At 38.3% G+C, this 17,585-nt stretch overlaps 1 protein-coding gene across 1 annotated transcript in view; it reads right to left on the bottom strand.

Annotated features, from left to right (window-relative positions):
• DYTN (dystrotelin) overlaps window positions 1–17,585 on the bottom strand; it is a 47,810-nt gene that overhangs the window by 13,972 nt on the left and 16,253 nt on the right. Inside the window, exons 8-9 of the mRNA XM_028112118.1 lie at window positions 14,989–15,100; window positions 13,376–13,524 (exon numbers count right to left, since the gene is read on the bottom strand). Coding sequence (XP_027967919.1) covers window positions 13,376–13,524; window positions 14,989–15,100 — 261 coding nt within the window. The remainder of the gene's footprint in view (window positions 1–13,375; window positions 13,525–14,988; window positions 15,101–17,585) is intronic.

Here is a 17,585-nt window from a genome sequence, read left to right as displayed (position 1 = left end):
CGGGGAAGTAGGAACCTGAACTGGGTTGGGAATTATGGTTGAAAATGACTTTGCCTTTATCCGCAATATTTTAGCTTTTTATAAGGCAAACAGATATTTGTATAATTAAAAAAATTTTTAAAGATTTTATTTATTTATTTATTTATTTCACAGAAAGATTTTTATTTATTTATTATTTGACAGAGCGAGAGAGACAGCAAGAGAGGGAACACAAGCAGGGGCAGTGGGAGAGGGAGAAGCAGGCTTCCAGCTGAGCAGGGAGCCCGATGCGGGGCTCGATCCCAGGAGCCTGGGATCATGACCTGAGCCGAAGGCAGTCGCTTAACCAACTGAGCCACCCAGGCGCCCCTAAAAAAATTTTTTTTAATCAAAGGAAACAATGTAGAGCATGAATAAGAGGCTGTAGCAATGATAAACACAAAAGACGTGAGAGACAATGAAAGAAGAGTGAAGTAAAGGAGAGAAACCCAAACAGCAGAACCTCTGTTAAATTTCCTCCTTCGGAAAGAAGAAACGTTAAAGCGGAAAAAAGGCTGAATTGTGAAAATGGCTCTTCTTCCTCTTTTATTCTAAGCAGGAGCTAGAGAGGCTTTTTAGTGCGACCCCACACGTATAAGCGCCGCGCTCTGCCGGGTGCCCAGGAGGGGGCGTGCGAGGTCTGCGGCGCGGGGCCTGCGGCGGCTCCCCTCCGGCCGCGGAGGGTTAACGTGCTCCCGTTAACCAGCTCACGCTGGTTACGGAGGGGTGGGGGGTGAGAGGGTGGGAGGAGGGAGTGGGGAGAGTCCGCAGGACCTAACCTCTGCTGACACTTTTGCCCCGCACGACTGCTCCACGGGAACCTTAATTTTTCTTGGGTGATTGACAAGCATTACAGATACTATTTTTGAAGACCTTCCTTAGGATCAGATTGTGCTGATTACACTGATTGGGGGGAATGGCTACCAGTGCAGTCACACACGGAGGGCAAATAAACAACTGACCGAAAACCTGATAAAGTATTTGCAGACCGTAGTGTACACACACACACACACACACACACACACACACACAACCAAGATGGCATTTCTAATTCCTTTGATGGAAAAATTCCATTGGGATTTTTTTGTTCAGTTTTTTCTCTTACCTCTTCCCTTCCAAATTTCCTGACATTTTCCTTATGTGTGGGTGTACTGGTTTTCCTCTCCCCCCACCCCACACTTGAATAGCATCACAATGTGTGATACTGAGTTGCCATGCTAAGGTCCCTATGGGCAGAAGGAATCTTTATCCGTAAGTAAGTTATATGGGCACGTTTGGGGGCAGAGACTTGGTTTATCTATGGACGCTGGAGTAATTTAAAGACATCAAAGTTGAATGCAGCTTCCCTTTAGGAAGTAGACTTAGCAATAGTCTACTGACAAGCTGAACTTGGTCCGCTAAGTGGACAATCCAGGTGACTGGTTGCAAAGGGGACTTGTACTGTTGGGGTGAGATTTGCCCACTTTGGGGAGCAACAGGTAAGAGAAAATTCATGTTGTTCGGTTACATGTAAATGAGGGTCGGTTTTGTGTCTTCTTAAGGGTGTTAATATTGAGTCCTCTAAAACATGCCACAGAACAATACAAATTATAATTAATTGTATGTACCACTGTAACCATTAATTCACCGTTTTTCACGAAGAACTTTTTTACGATGAACCTCACGCTTGCAAATATCAGATTAAACTTCTACATGCTGCTCCTCATGAAAAACTATGCAATTGATGATATGGAATAGGCCAAAGACTGACCAGTAGTTATGTATTTTGAGAATATAGGTTTTCTTAATAGATATTGATGTGATCCTTCTGATACAAATGTGACTTTATTCTTTTGGGGTAAAAGTTGAGCATATTTGAGTTGAATTAGAGTAGAAATGTGAAGATTTGAAAAAATGATAAGTTTAAAATACCTTACTTAACTAATTTGTGGAAATAATTTTCTCAAGAAAATTAAATTACCGAAGTTAACTGAAGAAAGCAACAATAGACGATTAGTTTTGAAGAAAGGGAAAAATTTATCTAAATATTATAAAGGCTCCAGTGTCCTAGGGTTTTACTCTTAAATTCTGGCAATTGTTAAGAAATAAATAGTTCTGGGGCACCTGGGTGTCTCAGCTGGTTGTGCGACTCTTCATTTTGGCTCAGGTCATGATCTCAGGGTCATGGAATGGAGCCCTGCATTGGACTCTGCACTGGGCAGAGAGTCTGCTTGTGGATTCTCTCTCCCTCTCCCTCTGCCCCTCCCCCTGCTTGCGCTCTCTCTCAAATAAATAAATCTTTAAAAAAAATAAATAGTTCTTATCTTAGATAAATTGCTTCAAACACAAGAGAAAATGAAAAATGAGTAGCAGCTGAAAATGCTCAAAACTGACAAGACAGTGTTGAGAGAGAGAGACAGAAAGATTATTTTGACTCATAAATGTTGCGATTCTAAATAAAAAATAAGCAAAGCAAATTTAAGTTGTATTTAAAGAGTGATCCACTACGAACAAATATAGCTGTTGGTTTCAGCAATGCCAGGAAGGTTGACTCTCAGGGACTACTGGTGCTGTCCTCCCAACGAGAGAAAAACATGAGATCATTTCAAATGAGGCTAAAAAAAAGATTGAAAATAAATAAATTCCAAATCACTTCTGATTGCCTATTTCCACAAAAAAACGTAAAAGGAATAGAAAAAGAAAATGACTTCCATCAAATTAAAAGGAATTTCAACCCAACAACTAACACCATCGTATTTAATGGAAAAGCCTGAGAGAAATGCCCTCATTAAATCTCCTCCCACTTAAAGTAAAAGAAGCTGCCCCGTCATCTCTTTCATTATTCAGTATTGTTCTGGAAGATCTGGATTCTCTCAGGAATGAAGACGTGCAGTAGACATGAGAGATTTAAATATTGGAAAGAAAGAGACTAAAATACCTTTTTCACTCCAGACTGCATGATTGTTTAGTTAGAAGAAAGAGAGTCAAACTAAACTAGTATTTAAAATTATTGAAAGAGTTCAGACGGGTTTCTCTTTATAAGAAAACTATTCAAAAATCCATAACTTTCCAATATACCATCATCAGTAATTAAGAAAAAGGTACAATGGGAAAGGTCTTTATTCAACATAAGAACAATAAGCATAAAAGAGCCCGGTGCCCTCAGCGAGAAACCTAGACTGTTAAGAAGCCACATACAGCCCTTACTGACAGATATTTGCACCTCAAAATACAGGTTTAATGCAAATCAAACCAAAATACTAGTAAGATTAACTTGGCATTTTAGAAATGATTTTAAAGTTTTTCTAGAAGAATAATTGTTTAATAATAGCTAACACTTAAAAAAATCAAAAAAACAATGATGTCAGCAAGACACCAAAAGAGGGAGCCCTAGACCCTCCAATCCACCATGCCACCCCAGCCACACAGATTAAACATTGCTTCAGGGGCACGTGGGTGGCTCAGTGGTTAAGCGTCTGCCTTCAGCCCAGGTCAGGATCCCAGGGTCCTGGGATCGAGCCCCACATCGGGCTCCCTGCTCGGCAGGAAGCCTGCTTCTCCCTCTCCCACTCCCCCTGCTTGTGTTCCCTCTCTCAGTGTGTCTCTCTCTGTCAAATAAATAAGATCTTTAAAAAAAATTTTAAAAAAACCACGGAAACATCGCTCCAATTCCGCTTCTGCCTGGGGAAGTGAGGGAAAGACTGGGCCACATGTCCAAGTTCTGATTTTACTGGGTCTTGCCTGAAGAATTGAAAAAAGTAGGAGTAGGGTAATACCCTCACCTTCTAACATGCATCAAAATAAAAGCCAGGTAGATTTAAACGTTCAACGTCCAAAATAATCAAGCCACATTAATACAAAAAAAAAAAAAAAATCAATCCATGTTACAGCAATACAGCTGAAGGCTTATTTGATTTTTTTTAAGGCAGAAAATTTTCCAAGCATAAAACTGTGTAAGAAGTCAGAAAGGAAAAGGTTAATAATGTTTTCATAGGAATGAAAAATGTCTATATAGCAAGTCACATTATAAATTAGACTAAAAGGAAATAACCATGAAGAAAGATTTCCCAGAGCTAAAGTTTTAAAAGTTCAAATACATTAATAAAACAAACTGATGCATCAGCAAAACTGGGCAGAGGACACTGACAGAAGAGCAAATACAATTGCCTTCTAAATGAAGAAGAGATGGACATTAAGGCAAATAAAATATATTCTGCTCATAAAAGTAACAAAATTCAAAATTTCGTGACAATAACAAGTTACAAGTAACAGTAACAAGGATCAAGAGAGATAGTTACTTGAATTCACTGGGAGCCAGTTTGGTGTATCCTTTCTAAACAGTAATTTTGCAGTAAGTAGGAAGAGTCTTAAAAATATTCCCACTTCTCATTCTAGTGATGACACTTAAAGAAATACACCCTACCGAACTATTTGGGGAATCGCATACAAAGAATAATGTACAAGGATTGCAATAGTAAAATTTTAAATTTTAGCAAAAATTGGAAATAATTCAAATATCCAACAACAGAAGAGGGGTTAAATAAATAATGTTACATCTGTTTAAATAGAAATTGCCCAACAATGTGTCTGAAGAATTGTAATGGCAATGGGAAATGCTCACAATAAAACTGACACTGACACAGAACTTTATCAACAATACATTCTGCAGTATGATGTGAACTATATCAAAAGTATTTGCAGGGAAAGAAGTACGCCAAAACATTAACATATTAATATTAAAATATTAATATTAGTAAAGAGTACACTTGTCATGATGGGCACTGAGTAACGTATAGAACTGTTGAATCACTGTGTTGTGATTCAACACCGGAAACTAATATAACTCTGTATGTTAACTGTACTGGAATTAAAAGAAAAAACATAATAAAAATATTAAAATCATGGTTATATCATGGTTTGTAATTATAATTTTGTTCTTTGCTCTTTGCTGGCTTTTCCAAATTTTCTGTAATAATATGTAACACGTTATGATTAGAGATAAAAAATTACTTTAAACAATATTTTCTTTGATTGCATTAACATCTTGAAAATATTCCACACACCACACTGATTCTCACTGCATCCTTACAAAGGGGTCCAGATTGACTATGCATTGGTTCCTTTCCCTTCTGGACTTACCTGATGATGTGGGCTGCTCCTATCAGTTCGCTGAGCCCGAGATACCATTGGAGATACTTGTTTGGAAGCCTCTATGGCTATTTCCACTGGTCTAGTCCGACTTCCATATATTGATACTTCAGGGCTACTGTACTGAATAGAAATCCTGCTGTAAAGCAGAGTTTTATAAGACAGTGTAATAATATTTAATTATCAGGTGTGACATTGAGGAAAGTCTTTTTAGAAAATGTTAAATCAGATATTAAATTTGATATTCAAAACAGCATTGAAGTAGCATGACTTTTTTTTTTTTCCTGTGCTTTTTCCCATCCAACTACTTAGGTAGAGAGCAATCAGCCAATAATGGAAATGGGGATTCTATTTCCTGCTCTCCTTCTTGACAATCTAGAAATCAGAATGCAAAGAAATTTAGGGATGACTGCACAAAATCCCCCAGGTCATTCTGTTCAGGTCGGTCAGATACTAGGGATTCTGAGCACAGGTGTGTGCATACTTATTGTGTCATATTGGAAAGAACATAGAATAGAGCAATTGATTTAAGGTCAGGCATATTCCATTTTATACAGTTCCACTTAGTTTCATTCCTTTATTCAAAAACTATTTTAAAGCAGCTCACCATCTTGAATTATTGCAGATAAAAGATGAAAAATAAAAGCAGAGAACTCCCCACTCACAGAGACTTCACATTTAATGAACAGATGAACATACGATTGTTATTGACATAATGTGATCTTATTTCTACAGAACGTGATGAGCGCACAGGGAGAGAAGTGATTACTGTGTGGCACACTTAATTATGTGTTTAAGCAGTGGGGCATTTGGGGAAAACCCCTAAGTTCTTTGTCACACAACTTTGAGTGATGCACTCTCTTCCTCCCCCGTGCGAGGTCATTTGGTATCTTTGGGTTGTTCCATACCATTTTCTGTACTCATACAAACATCAAATATATATTGAATTTGTTTTTGGAACAAAAATGACATTTTATGCACATTACTCTGCCACTTGCCCTTTTTGCTAATGGATGATGATGAATGCCCTCTAGTATCATAGATAGGTGCTTAAATTTGTTCATTTAAGTGGATTCATTATATTCTGTTGTCTGCCTGTATCATGTGTGTTCCACCATTTTTCTACCGGTGGATCCTTAGGTTCTTTCTGGTTTATTTCCCCACCCCTCCAGTGCTATCGTGTGTGTCCTTATTTACTATGTAGTGGTGCTTTCATTCCCATAGGACCATCCCCTTCAGTACTCAAACATGCTGTTACTTTTCCCATTATAACAAAACATTCTCTTCATGTCAGGTGCACTGCCACCGACACTATCTCTTTGCTCCCTCTACTGTAACAAATCCTGGAAAGAATTGTATTTGGTACCTTCAATTCCCCAGCTCCCATTCTCTCTCAAACCACGTCTAGTCTGATTTTTTTTCTACTACCGCCATCCTACCCTGCTCTTTTTGAGGTCATCAATGATTCCCTCACTGCAAAATCCAAAGGCCAATTCTTACTTGCCTTAGCAACAGCATTTGACAGAGTAGACCACGCCCTCCTCCTTAAAACACTTTATTTACCTACCTTCCACCATTCCTCATTTTCTTGGTTTTCCTCCCAGAGCTTTCATCTTTCTTGTCTCCCCTGCTGGATCTTCTTCTGCTCTCCAACTTTGTAGTGTGGACTGCGGTAAGACTCAATCCTCTATTCTCCTCTCTTTCCTGTCTACACTCTCTCCTTGGTGATCTCATACAATCTCATGGCTTAAAGAGTCAACAACTATCTCTGTCAACAAATCCCAAATTTGTACCTCCAGGAGACTTTCCCCCAAATTCCAGCCATGAATGGGGAATGGCGTATTCAACATCTCCATGTGATGTCTGAGATATCTCCATCTTAACATATCCCAAACTGAACTCTGATCGTTCCTCCCAAACCTGCTCCACCTACAGTCTCCCCATTTCAGATGACAAATGCTTTCTCCTTCTACTTACTATAACACCACTATGACCATATAGATTAGTATCGATACAAGAATTGACCCACAGATCTGAGGATGAGAATATAAATTATCTTAATTGAGCCAAGTATACAAGGAAATCTAATATGTGACAAAGTTGGTATTTTAAATAAGTGGGGAAAAGATAGCATAATTGGCTATGCATCTGAAAGAAAGCAAAGCCAGACCCTTGCTAAAATAAATTCCAAATGGATTGAAATTTAAACTCAACATTCAAAATAGAAACACTAGAAGAACATTTAGAAAGTTATAATGTGACCTTGCTTCTACTCTTGCCCCCACGCCTGCCTTCCTTCTAGACTATTCTCAGCATCTCCTCTTTGTTGCACTCTGCCACACTGGCTTCTGTCAGTATGCCAAGCATACTCCCACTTTGAACTGCTTGTCTCCTCAATTTGCAGCAGGCTGTTCTCAGATACCTGTATGACTTCCTCCCTCACCTCCTTCAAGGCATTGTTCAAATGTTACATCTCACAGAGGTCCACTATGACCACCCCATATAAATAAATTTGCTGTCAATTCTTCCTCTAAGTCTTGACACCTCTTACCTGGTTCTTCTTTTTTCTTTTACTTTAGTATTTATAACTTCTAATGTACTATATAATTCAATTATATGCTTATTTTTCATTGTCTGGTCTCCCCACTAGAATGAAAGCTCTATGAAGGCAGAGGTCTTTGTCCCATTGTCCCTGATATATTCCAAGTGCCTAGAAAAGTGTTGGCTAAAGAGTAATTGAATGAATAAATGAATGGATATTGTTCAGATTATTTTCTGAAAAGTCTGTAGCTACTTGTACTCCTATTAAATTTCAAGAACATCTGTTCTCTTCCATATTCACCAGCACTGGGTGTTGTTATTCCTTTAATCTTTGCCATTCTGATACATAAAAGGATGATAGCTCATTACTCCTTTAATTTGCCTTTTTCTAACCACTAGTGAGGTTGAGAACATTTTTGTGTGTTTAATGGCCATTTGAAATATGTCTTCTGTGGCTGCCTATTTATGTATTTAGTGTATTTTTCTCCTCTCTCCCTCATTCTCTTCTTCCTCATTTCACCCTCCTCCTTCTTTTTGAGTTTTTCTTATCAGTATACAGGGGCCTTTCTATAATGTAGTTTGTTTTATTAGAGAAAATATTTTTCTAAGTTTCAGGTTTATCTTCTGATTTTCTTTATATCATTTACCACAGGAAAATGCATGTTATCTTTATATCTGTGTATTATTACTTCATGATTCCTTGTTTTTCTGTCTTGCTTAGGAAGATCTCTTCCAACCCCAGGGTTACTAATTCTAACTGTTTTTATATTAAAATTTCAAACAATTTAGAACTTAGTTTATGGGGTGAAATAAGGGCCAGTTTGTTTTCTTTCAGATGGATAGCCAATTATGTATCCTTTTTTTGGTGAATCAAAACATCACTTTGTCATATGTTGGGTTTCCATTTATGCTTAGATCAATCATTAAATTTTGTATTCTTGTCCTCATATCTACATGGCCATTCCATTCTTTTTAGAGAGAGAGCAAGCGGGGAGGGGCAGAGAGAGAAGAAGAGAGAGAATCTTAAGCAGGTTCCATGTTCAGCCCAGAGCCAGATGCAGGGCTCGATCCCATGACCCCGAGATCATGAACTGAGCTGTAATCAAGAGTCAGATGCTAAACCAATTGAGCTACTCAGGTGCCCCCCATTCCTTTTTTATATAAATACTATTTGGTCCTAGTGGTCTATAGTCAGTTTTAATATCTGTTGAAGAACTTTCCTTCCCACTATTCTTCGATTTCATAATTTTAAATATTCTTGTACAATTTATTATTCCAAAAATATCTTCAAAATCATTTTATCCTGTTTAAAAAAAAATGATTCTATTTGGAAATGCACTTAGTTTAAATACAGTTGGTTCTCATTATTGATGGCCATTATACTCTACATAGTCACTGTTAACAACGAATTGGGGAAAATTGACCCATTGCTCCGATGGGAAATCCAGGGTTAGGTCCTTGCTAGTCTCTGGTCAGATCGTTTTTGTCATCCAATCAATATATAACTTTGTTTTATGTGTGTCTTGTATATGGACACCTTATTTAATACATACTGTCAATTCATTCAGATGGAACTTAAGGTCAACAGCACTATAACTTATGCCTGAACAAAGGTTATTTAACACACGTATTTTCTTGTTAAGGCACATCATAGCCTTCCTGTGCTTAGGAACAGCAGACAACATTTCAGCACGATGTTTGGGGGCGATTTGCAATAGTAAAATCACCATCGAAAAGCACAAGAATGTGAAAGGACGTGTTTATGGTATGAGAGTTGAAACAAGAAGGCAGAGTGACTCTCGACCTCAGCTGTGCATCAGACAGTTCAAATTTTTTGCCACTCTGTGCCTGTCTGCAGATGACCAGGAAAACATTGCAAGTATTGATTTTAGGGTTATAAATAAATAAATAAATTTTACTTATTATAAATAAATAAGTAAATTTATTAATAAATTATCATGAGTAAGTGCATTCATAAATATGGAATCTGTGAATAATGAGGATCAACTGTATTAATTTTTTGAACATGGAAAATTCGTATGCTAGAGTCTTTTCTTTCAGGAATTTGGTATGTTTCTCCTTTTGTTCAGGTCTTATTTTCTGTATTCTAAAATATAGTTTTTTAAATGTGGCTTTTGTATCCTTTTTGCTAAGCTTTTTTCCCCCCAAGTTTCTTTTAAAATGATTTTTACAGGTACTGTAAAGGGATTTTAATAAAATTTCTAGCTGGCTATTGCTATCATAGTGAAGACCTGCTAATTTGCGAGTGTGTATTTTATTTCCCACCACTCAAAGTCTATTAATTCTAGTAGTTTTTGCTAGAGCTACTTGAGCTTTCTTGGGTATTTACAATCATGTTAGCTGCAAGTGAAAGTAATTTTGTCTGTTTCACTGTTTTAATTTTCTTTATTGTATTTGCAAGAACTTCCCAAAATATTTAATGATAGTGGTGATAATTGGCACCTGACTTTCATGGTTTTTGTAAGTGAAAATGTTCTCAGTGTAAACCATTATATGTAAAGTGCATGAATCCACATTAAAAGGAGGAGGCTTATTACCTTGCAGAATATGTGCTGAATCAGTGAATGAATTTAGTATCATCACTTGGCAAAATCATGAATCTCTTAGAAGATGGTCAGTACTAATGTGTCAACTTAATAGATATTAGGGATGTGCTTTTACCTCTTAGCACATAATGATAATGGTCCACATTCCTTTCTCCTAGATCAGACACTAATCAGAATTTCTGACCTCATTAATATCTAGGTGAGATTGAAAATTATTACATAAGAATTTTACTCTGGGAAACACTTTGTTGTACTCAGGTGGACAGAGTAGAACACACTGACATTTAAAAAACCTCTAGCTTTGCATAGCACTTGCAATTTTCTTTCCTCCTCTTATCTCTGCTGATACTACTCTGGGAGAAGGAAGGACAGGTTCTCTCTATTTTCATGTGAAGAAACTGAGTCACAGAAACATGAAGTGACTTCCCCAAGGCCACACACTTGACTGAGGACTGAAATTCTCAATCGAATTTCACTACCTCCTCCCAACACTGTGTAATCCCTCCTTTGACACTTTCCCATGCTCCATTCTAAAAGAGTTCATGACCTACCTTATTACCTCCATCAATCCCTTCATCACACATCTATCGTTGTATTATTCAGTCCATCGGCCATTCAATAAACATTTATTGAGCATTTATCAAATTTAGACATTTTTATAGATTCTGGAAATACAGCTGGAAAAAATAAAAGGTTCTCCACCCCAACCCCTGAGCTTACATTATAGTAAACAAACAAAAAATAAAAGTAAAATATATAGGGTGTCAGGTGCTGATGAAATGCTCCGAAGAAAAATAAAGCAAGGGAGGAGGATTGGGAGTGACAGAGTGGGGACAGGAGCTGAAATGTTGAGTAAGTCGTCAGTCATGGCCGCGTGGATGAGATGGCGAGAGAGAGAGCGCGCGCGTGCGCGTGCATGCAAAGCGGAGGGGGGGCGGTGGTGGTGCAAAGGGAGGGGGAGAGAGAGAGAATCTTGAGCAGTCTCCATGCCCAGTCTGGAGCCTGATGCAGGGCTCCATCCCATGACCCTGATCGTGACCTGAGCCGAAACCAAGAGGTGGAAGCTTACCCTACTGAGCCACCCAGGTGCTCCCCCTTTTATAGGTCTTTAGGAGTGAGGCTCAAGCCATGCGGGTAGGTGGGCTAGGGTTACTTCCTCAAAGTTAAGGTTTAAGTCTTAAGTGGGGAGGATCTGGCTTAGTCTTGTGGGGAGGGGGAAGGAATGAGGGCCTGGAGCACAGACGCTGTGGGGCTGGGGAGATGAAACTGGAGAGGTTTCAGGGGGGCCCAAAATATGGAGAACCTTTCTAAGTCATTATGACTTCTAGATTTTAGCTTAAAAACAATGGGAAGATAATGGAGGGATTTAAGGCATGGGAGTTTGGGGGAGGTGGGCACATGAGGGATGCCATTATATTTGTACTTTTAAAACATCAATCTGGCTTCAGTGACCAAAAGAAATCAAATTAAGAGTATGGATCTTTGCGTTTTAAATATGAGAATGTAGGAATTTAGACAAGATCTCAAGTATTCAATAAATCCAGATGACTAGTTGACACATTGTATTGTTCCTTTGCTAAGGAAAGGTGAGATCTGTCTGGAAGAAGACAAGATGAATTGGTACCTGATATTTTTGTTCTTATTTTTAAATTCCTTGTACTATATTAGAGATATACATCAAGATGATACTCATATTCTCTAACTTTAAAGACATATTGATAACAACCTGCTAGGTAAATGTGACATAGGCATAATAAATGGCACCTAATCGTAATGTCAACATATGCTTTTTCTTTTAAAGAGCTATAAAAACATATCTAGATTTGGAAGTGACAAAATGACCCTAAAAATAAGGTCTGGGATTGAGATAGAAATATGCTGGTGGGTGTCTGAGGAAAGATTAGAAATTACAAAAGAAATTAGTATGTATCTAAATACCATTCTGATTTAAATTGATCTCTTCTACTCTCAGTAGATAAAATGAGAGCGAATTAGTAATTCTGGAGCTTTTTCCTCCCCAAAATTTGATGATCATAAGCCCACAGAAACAGTATCTCTTTGCTTTATTTTCTACAATTTTAAATTTCGAAGAAGCGGTTACTTCCAAAATTAACATCACAAAGACTTTTGTAGAGAAGATTTTATTTTTAGGTAATCTCTACACCTAATGTGCGGCTCGAACTCACAATCCACAAGATCAAGAATTGCATGCTCCACTGACGGAGCCAGCCAAGTGCTCCCGTCACAAAGACATCTTTAGGCTGGTGATCTTTAGGTAAGTGATGGGTGACCTCATATACCAGTGGTGCTGGGGTGTGCTTTGGGTTAACCCTCTGGAGCACAATTTGGTGTTCTGAATTTTGAGAGTTAACAAAGTTCACAACTTTTTATCCAATGATTTTATTGAAGTAAATTTATCTTAGTAAAATATTTAAACTATAGGAATATGCATGTATAAGGATGCTGACTACAGAATTTCAGGGGGCAAATTTTAAAAATAACCAAAATGTTCAATGATATAAGGGATTGCTTGTATATTATGATACTTCCTTATAAAGATGAGTGAAGTCATTAAAAATAATATTTTGGAAACTAATGGCATGGGAAACACTCTCCATTTAGAAAAGAAAAGAAGAATGAAATATTGTCTCTATTGCATAATTCCATTTTTGGTAATACTAGTGTGACTAGCACGCCTCTGTGAGTGATGGGATTCTGAGTGTCTTTCTTTTCCTTTTTTAATAAAAATAAAGCATTCATTCTAAATTAGGCTTTCAAAAGCAAACCAGTAGAAACTAAAGATATAAAAAAAACTAGGGATATAAAGCAAAGTCATTTGAATACGTTAATATTAAAAGTCTTCTATGTTTGATGCATTAGTTGGAATAATTCTAAACGATGAGATGGGCTATTTAGAAGTATTTTTGCCTCTTATTCTATTTGAAAATTAAAGCTCATTTCTTGAGGGGAAGTGCATCTTCAGCCCTCGGCCAGCCCCGCCTCCTGCCTTCTTTCTGATCAGCATTGTGAAAGAGTCTGTCTGTGTACAGTGGGCTGGCTGCATCATCAGTACCAGGGCCCTGGGCTGTCGCTCTGCAGGAATGTCTCTCACAGACACTCACCTGGCCTGTGCTTTGTTAGCCAGCTCCTTTGGAGTTACCTGGTCCAGCAGCCACTGCCTTCTTGAAGTTTCTTTTCTCCTATTGCGCCCTTGGAGCAGGTTGTTTCTGAGGGTCCTGACGAGGCATTTGGTATTCTCCTTTGCTGACATCTGCCGGAATGGCCACCAGTAAAAAGGAGAGTCCTATCCCACTAAACGGGGTCTTTTTCCCTCATTTGGGCAAACTGGCCACCATGAAAGTTTTTAGAATTACTTCACTCACTTTTATGTCCTTAGAAAAATCGTCTTCCTTCCTTAGTACCTGAATGTCTTCCCATCCTCTCTGCTTGTCCACAAAGTGTAAGTTTCCAAATTAAATACCACTCACCTTACGCATTAACCCCTCTTCCTGAGAGCGATCCATGAACATGGAATTCTAAAGCGAGAAGGGGTACAAAGCAGGGTTTAAGTCCAGGGCTGCTAACATTTGGGGTGCAGATTCTCTTCAGAACTCGATGATCACTTGTGGATTTATCTCCAGAAAAATGCTCATACATTTAATTCTGTATAAAATTTCAGTGGATTCACAGACCACCTGAAGTTCACCCATCAACCCCACATTAAGAACCTTTGGCAAAAGGAGCAAAGGAATGAGAGGTCTTATTAAAAGATTTTCAGCCCTTGAAATCTAAAGTGACCACACGGTGTCAGTCTAACATCAATAAGCCCTATTCCTCCCCAGGTTTTTAAAAAACAAGGAGCTGATGGGCCAATGAACCTGAGCATCTGGGTTATTTAAGTTTAGTATAACAGTGCCCACTGGGGAGTCTTTGGCACACTCCAAGTACTTGACTTTTGTGGACCATTCATGTTAAAGAGAGAACGAGGGAAAGCTGTCCTTGGTAGGGCTAGCTAACCAACATCCTTCACTACTGCCCTGTTTGAGGGTGATACCATCTCTATGGAGAAACTGAGTCATAGGAACTTAGTGATGAGAAGAAAATGTTCTTTCTGGAAAAAATGAAAATGCTCTTTGCTTAAAATTGACTATCTGATTTCTCTTTTTCCTTCAAAAGATCTGAATTCTCTTGCTGAGTATTTAGAATTTTCCTAAAGAATATTTGAAAGGCAGCTGTGAAGCCTTAGTTTTCTATTCTTTCCGTCAAAATGCAGATAGTAATCTTTCCCTTTCATTTTTCCCAAAGAAAAAATGGAACCTCGGGAAAAGACAGGTGAAAAGAGAAAACTTTTCCCAAAAGGCACTAGTAACCAGAAACCTGATTTCCTCATTTTTACCAAACCAAAGCCTTTTCTTTGAAACCGTACCCACTTCCAATGCTTCTCCCCTTTTATTCCTCAGATATTTTCTGCTATATAATGTGGGACCAGTGCCTTCAGATTGAACGCTATTTGGCCTTTTCATGTCCCACAAGGTTTTATTAAAATCTATGATGTAGAGAAAGCATATGGATATTGAGAGATATTTAAGGTGGAGTTTGCTGCTTCCGTAGTCTTAAGTATTATCGGGAATGAAAGGAGCAAAATCCGTGGTTTTACTGCAGGGAAATTTCTTTAGCTGCTGCAGCTGGCACTGATTAGATTCATGAATCGTTGGTGTGGTGGGTTAGATGTTACCTGGATGCAGCGCTCCATCGCAGGATGGACCTTCTGGGGAGACCCGCCGTGAAGCCCGGTGAAGAAGCACGCCTGGCAGAGGTCAAAGTTGAGGCACTTCAGACAGCGGTATCTGCCAATAACAGTGGAAGTGTGGCTAATGTCACAACCAGCCCGTGAGCAGAGAAAATAATAGGTGCAGAATGAGCACCCCAAAACATACAGGAGACGTCTAAGCTCTTAAGGAAGTGTAAAATTTCTCCCAAACTTTGTATGGATGTTAAATGACTCTGACATGTTTAATTTATTCAAAGAAATCTTCTTTTGGTGGTACTTTTTAATAATATGGCATTATATTAACATAGTTTCACCCAACACACTATAATATGGAAGTCTGATTCATGCCCCCACGAATATATCAAGCACATTGCCTATGCAGGGTACTGTGTATAATGAGCCTTGGGATAGACCCCTAAGTCTGTGGCCACATTTTCTGTGGTGGCACAATGTAGTCAAACATTTTGAATTTAGTTGCCAACTTAAAAAAATAAAATAAACCGGGAGATTTTTCAGTAAATTCTGACTTTTGACTTCTCTTGAAAATTGTCAAGATCTGATAATACTAGACCTGCATTATTGCATGGTATTGAGGAAAATAAAATTGTAGACAAAGAATTTGAAATAAACTTCTGTGATTTTCTAGAACTCTGTAGGAAAGAAATGCAGTGGAGGAGGGCTAGTTCTTGCAGCCAGAGTGTGGGGGAGAGACCCCTGCATCCAAGTTTCTTAACATATCAACATTGCAGTCCTTCCTACACGAACAGTTGCATCCTTAAGTCTCCGGTGGGAACAGGTGCAGAGGTTATCTTGAGACACCATGGGAAGGAGGGATGTCTCGTAACATTCAGGGAAAACATGGTGATACCAGATCCCTGTGCTCTTCAAATTTCATGTCTTGCTGCAGAAAGAGGATAGGGAAGCTTGCAGTACTAACTAGCAAAGTTTCATTGCCATGGAAGCCCTTTAAGGTAAGGCGTTCTTATGATTTTATCATTTTTCCAGATGAAGAAACTGAATCAGTCAGATTTTAAGCAACTTGCACCAAGGTACACAACTTCTTCGTCAGCGGTAGAAGTAGGCTTTGAGCCCAGGGATACCACCTGAATGGAGAACTAGCTATTTTAACCACTAGAATAGACCACCAGCGCCCGAGGCTTGAGTTGGAATGCATACACCACCATTACTAGTGACCTTGAAGTGGGAACTTAAGCTCAGATGTTTGGAGGATACCAAGTTAACACTGCAGGTTTTCGATGACCATTAGTTAAATGAAGTTAAGTGAATGACTTAGTTTATTCAAAAGGAAAATGGGAGTAGTAAACCCTGCCTTCTTGGCTTTGTAAAGTTTTACAAAGGTTTGAAAATTATTCAATATGCATAATTGGGAAGACAATTGCTGTTTGCAAGAAATGTATAACACAGTATTTTCAATAAGGATTATTTATAAGTACTGGCTGCATTATCCAGCATTACCATATGGCTGCCATTGACTCATCTAGGACAATACACTGACCCTAACCTTTCATTAATTCCTTTATGCTCAGAAACTACCTACAGGTATATGAGGAAAGGTGTAGTGTGAATAATGAGATTGGTCTGTTGATGTCTTTACCAAGAGAGAATCGAGTTTTTTTTTTTTTCTCAATCTCGTCTCAACCTTACATGGTTATTATAGAGCATAAATGTGACGCGTCCCGCTGAAATATAACACTGGCTTAGGAACAATCTCTGGTCTTTGCCCTTTCTCTTATTTTAGAAAGTTAAGCCTTTGCCTTTTTCCTGTTACCTCCAGGTCTGCAAACACTTCTGCTCTAAAATGACTTTATTAATCTCACTAAAACTTAAAGCCTTGAGGCTATTGCTGGAGTTTATGAGAGCCAAAAACACAAGTTTAAGGTTAGGACTATAATAAATTCAAACAATTTCTAAGAGACTCAGAAGGTCACAGCTAAAAGAAGCCTAGCACTCCAATGGACTCAGCCCTCTTTATTTTACTTATAAAGAAAATGAGGTCCAGAGAGGCTAATGGCCTTGTGCAGGTCACCCAGCTGTCTGCATATATAACTGTACATTGCCTCGGACGTCTAGGAGGAAAGATGGTTTGCAGGGAGGCATTTCTAAGAGGAAGGTGAGTTTCATTCTCAATAAAAGGGACGTAATCTGAAATGTAAAGAATGGCACTTCTTGCCCTCTGCCTTGGCATGACCTGACTCATTCAAGCTCTTTGAGACTCCTTTACAAAATAGGAATAATAATATCTGCTTTATGTTATACATAATAATTTTGAAAAAATATTTCAATGTAAAAGTTGTGTTTTACATAATTGCAAAGTGAATTCTGTACCTGGTCCAGTGCAGGGCCTGTAGTAACTACTCAATTAGTACTTGTTTATTGGTTAAATAATTGTAATATGCATATAACATGATAAATCATATTCATGTTCCTCCACTGTCTGATATAAAAAGAGTTTATTTTTCATTGTAGTGTGGAGATTTCTTTGGTTCAGTTTGCTTGGTTTCCAAAGGTCCTTTCCATTCATGTTTTATTGTTAGGACAGT

This window comes from Eumetopias jubatus, unplaced genomic scaffold, assembly GCF_037043125.1.
Source record: "Eumetopias jubatus isolate StellerSeaLion01/CBP00866 unplaced genomic scaffold, mEumJub1_p1.0 scaffold_3, whole genome shotgun sequence".
In the NCBI taxonomy this organism is placed as follows: Eukaryota; Metazoa; Chordata; class Mammalia; order Carnivora; family Otariidae; genus Eumetopias; species Eumetopias jubatus.
Note: the sequence above shows the minus strand (reverse complement) of the source record. Positions and strands in the feature narration are given on the sequence as shown.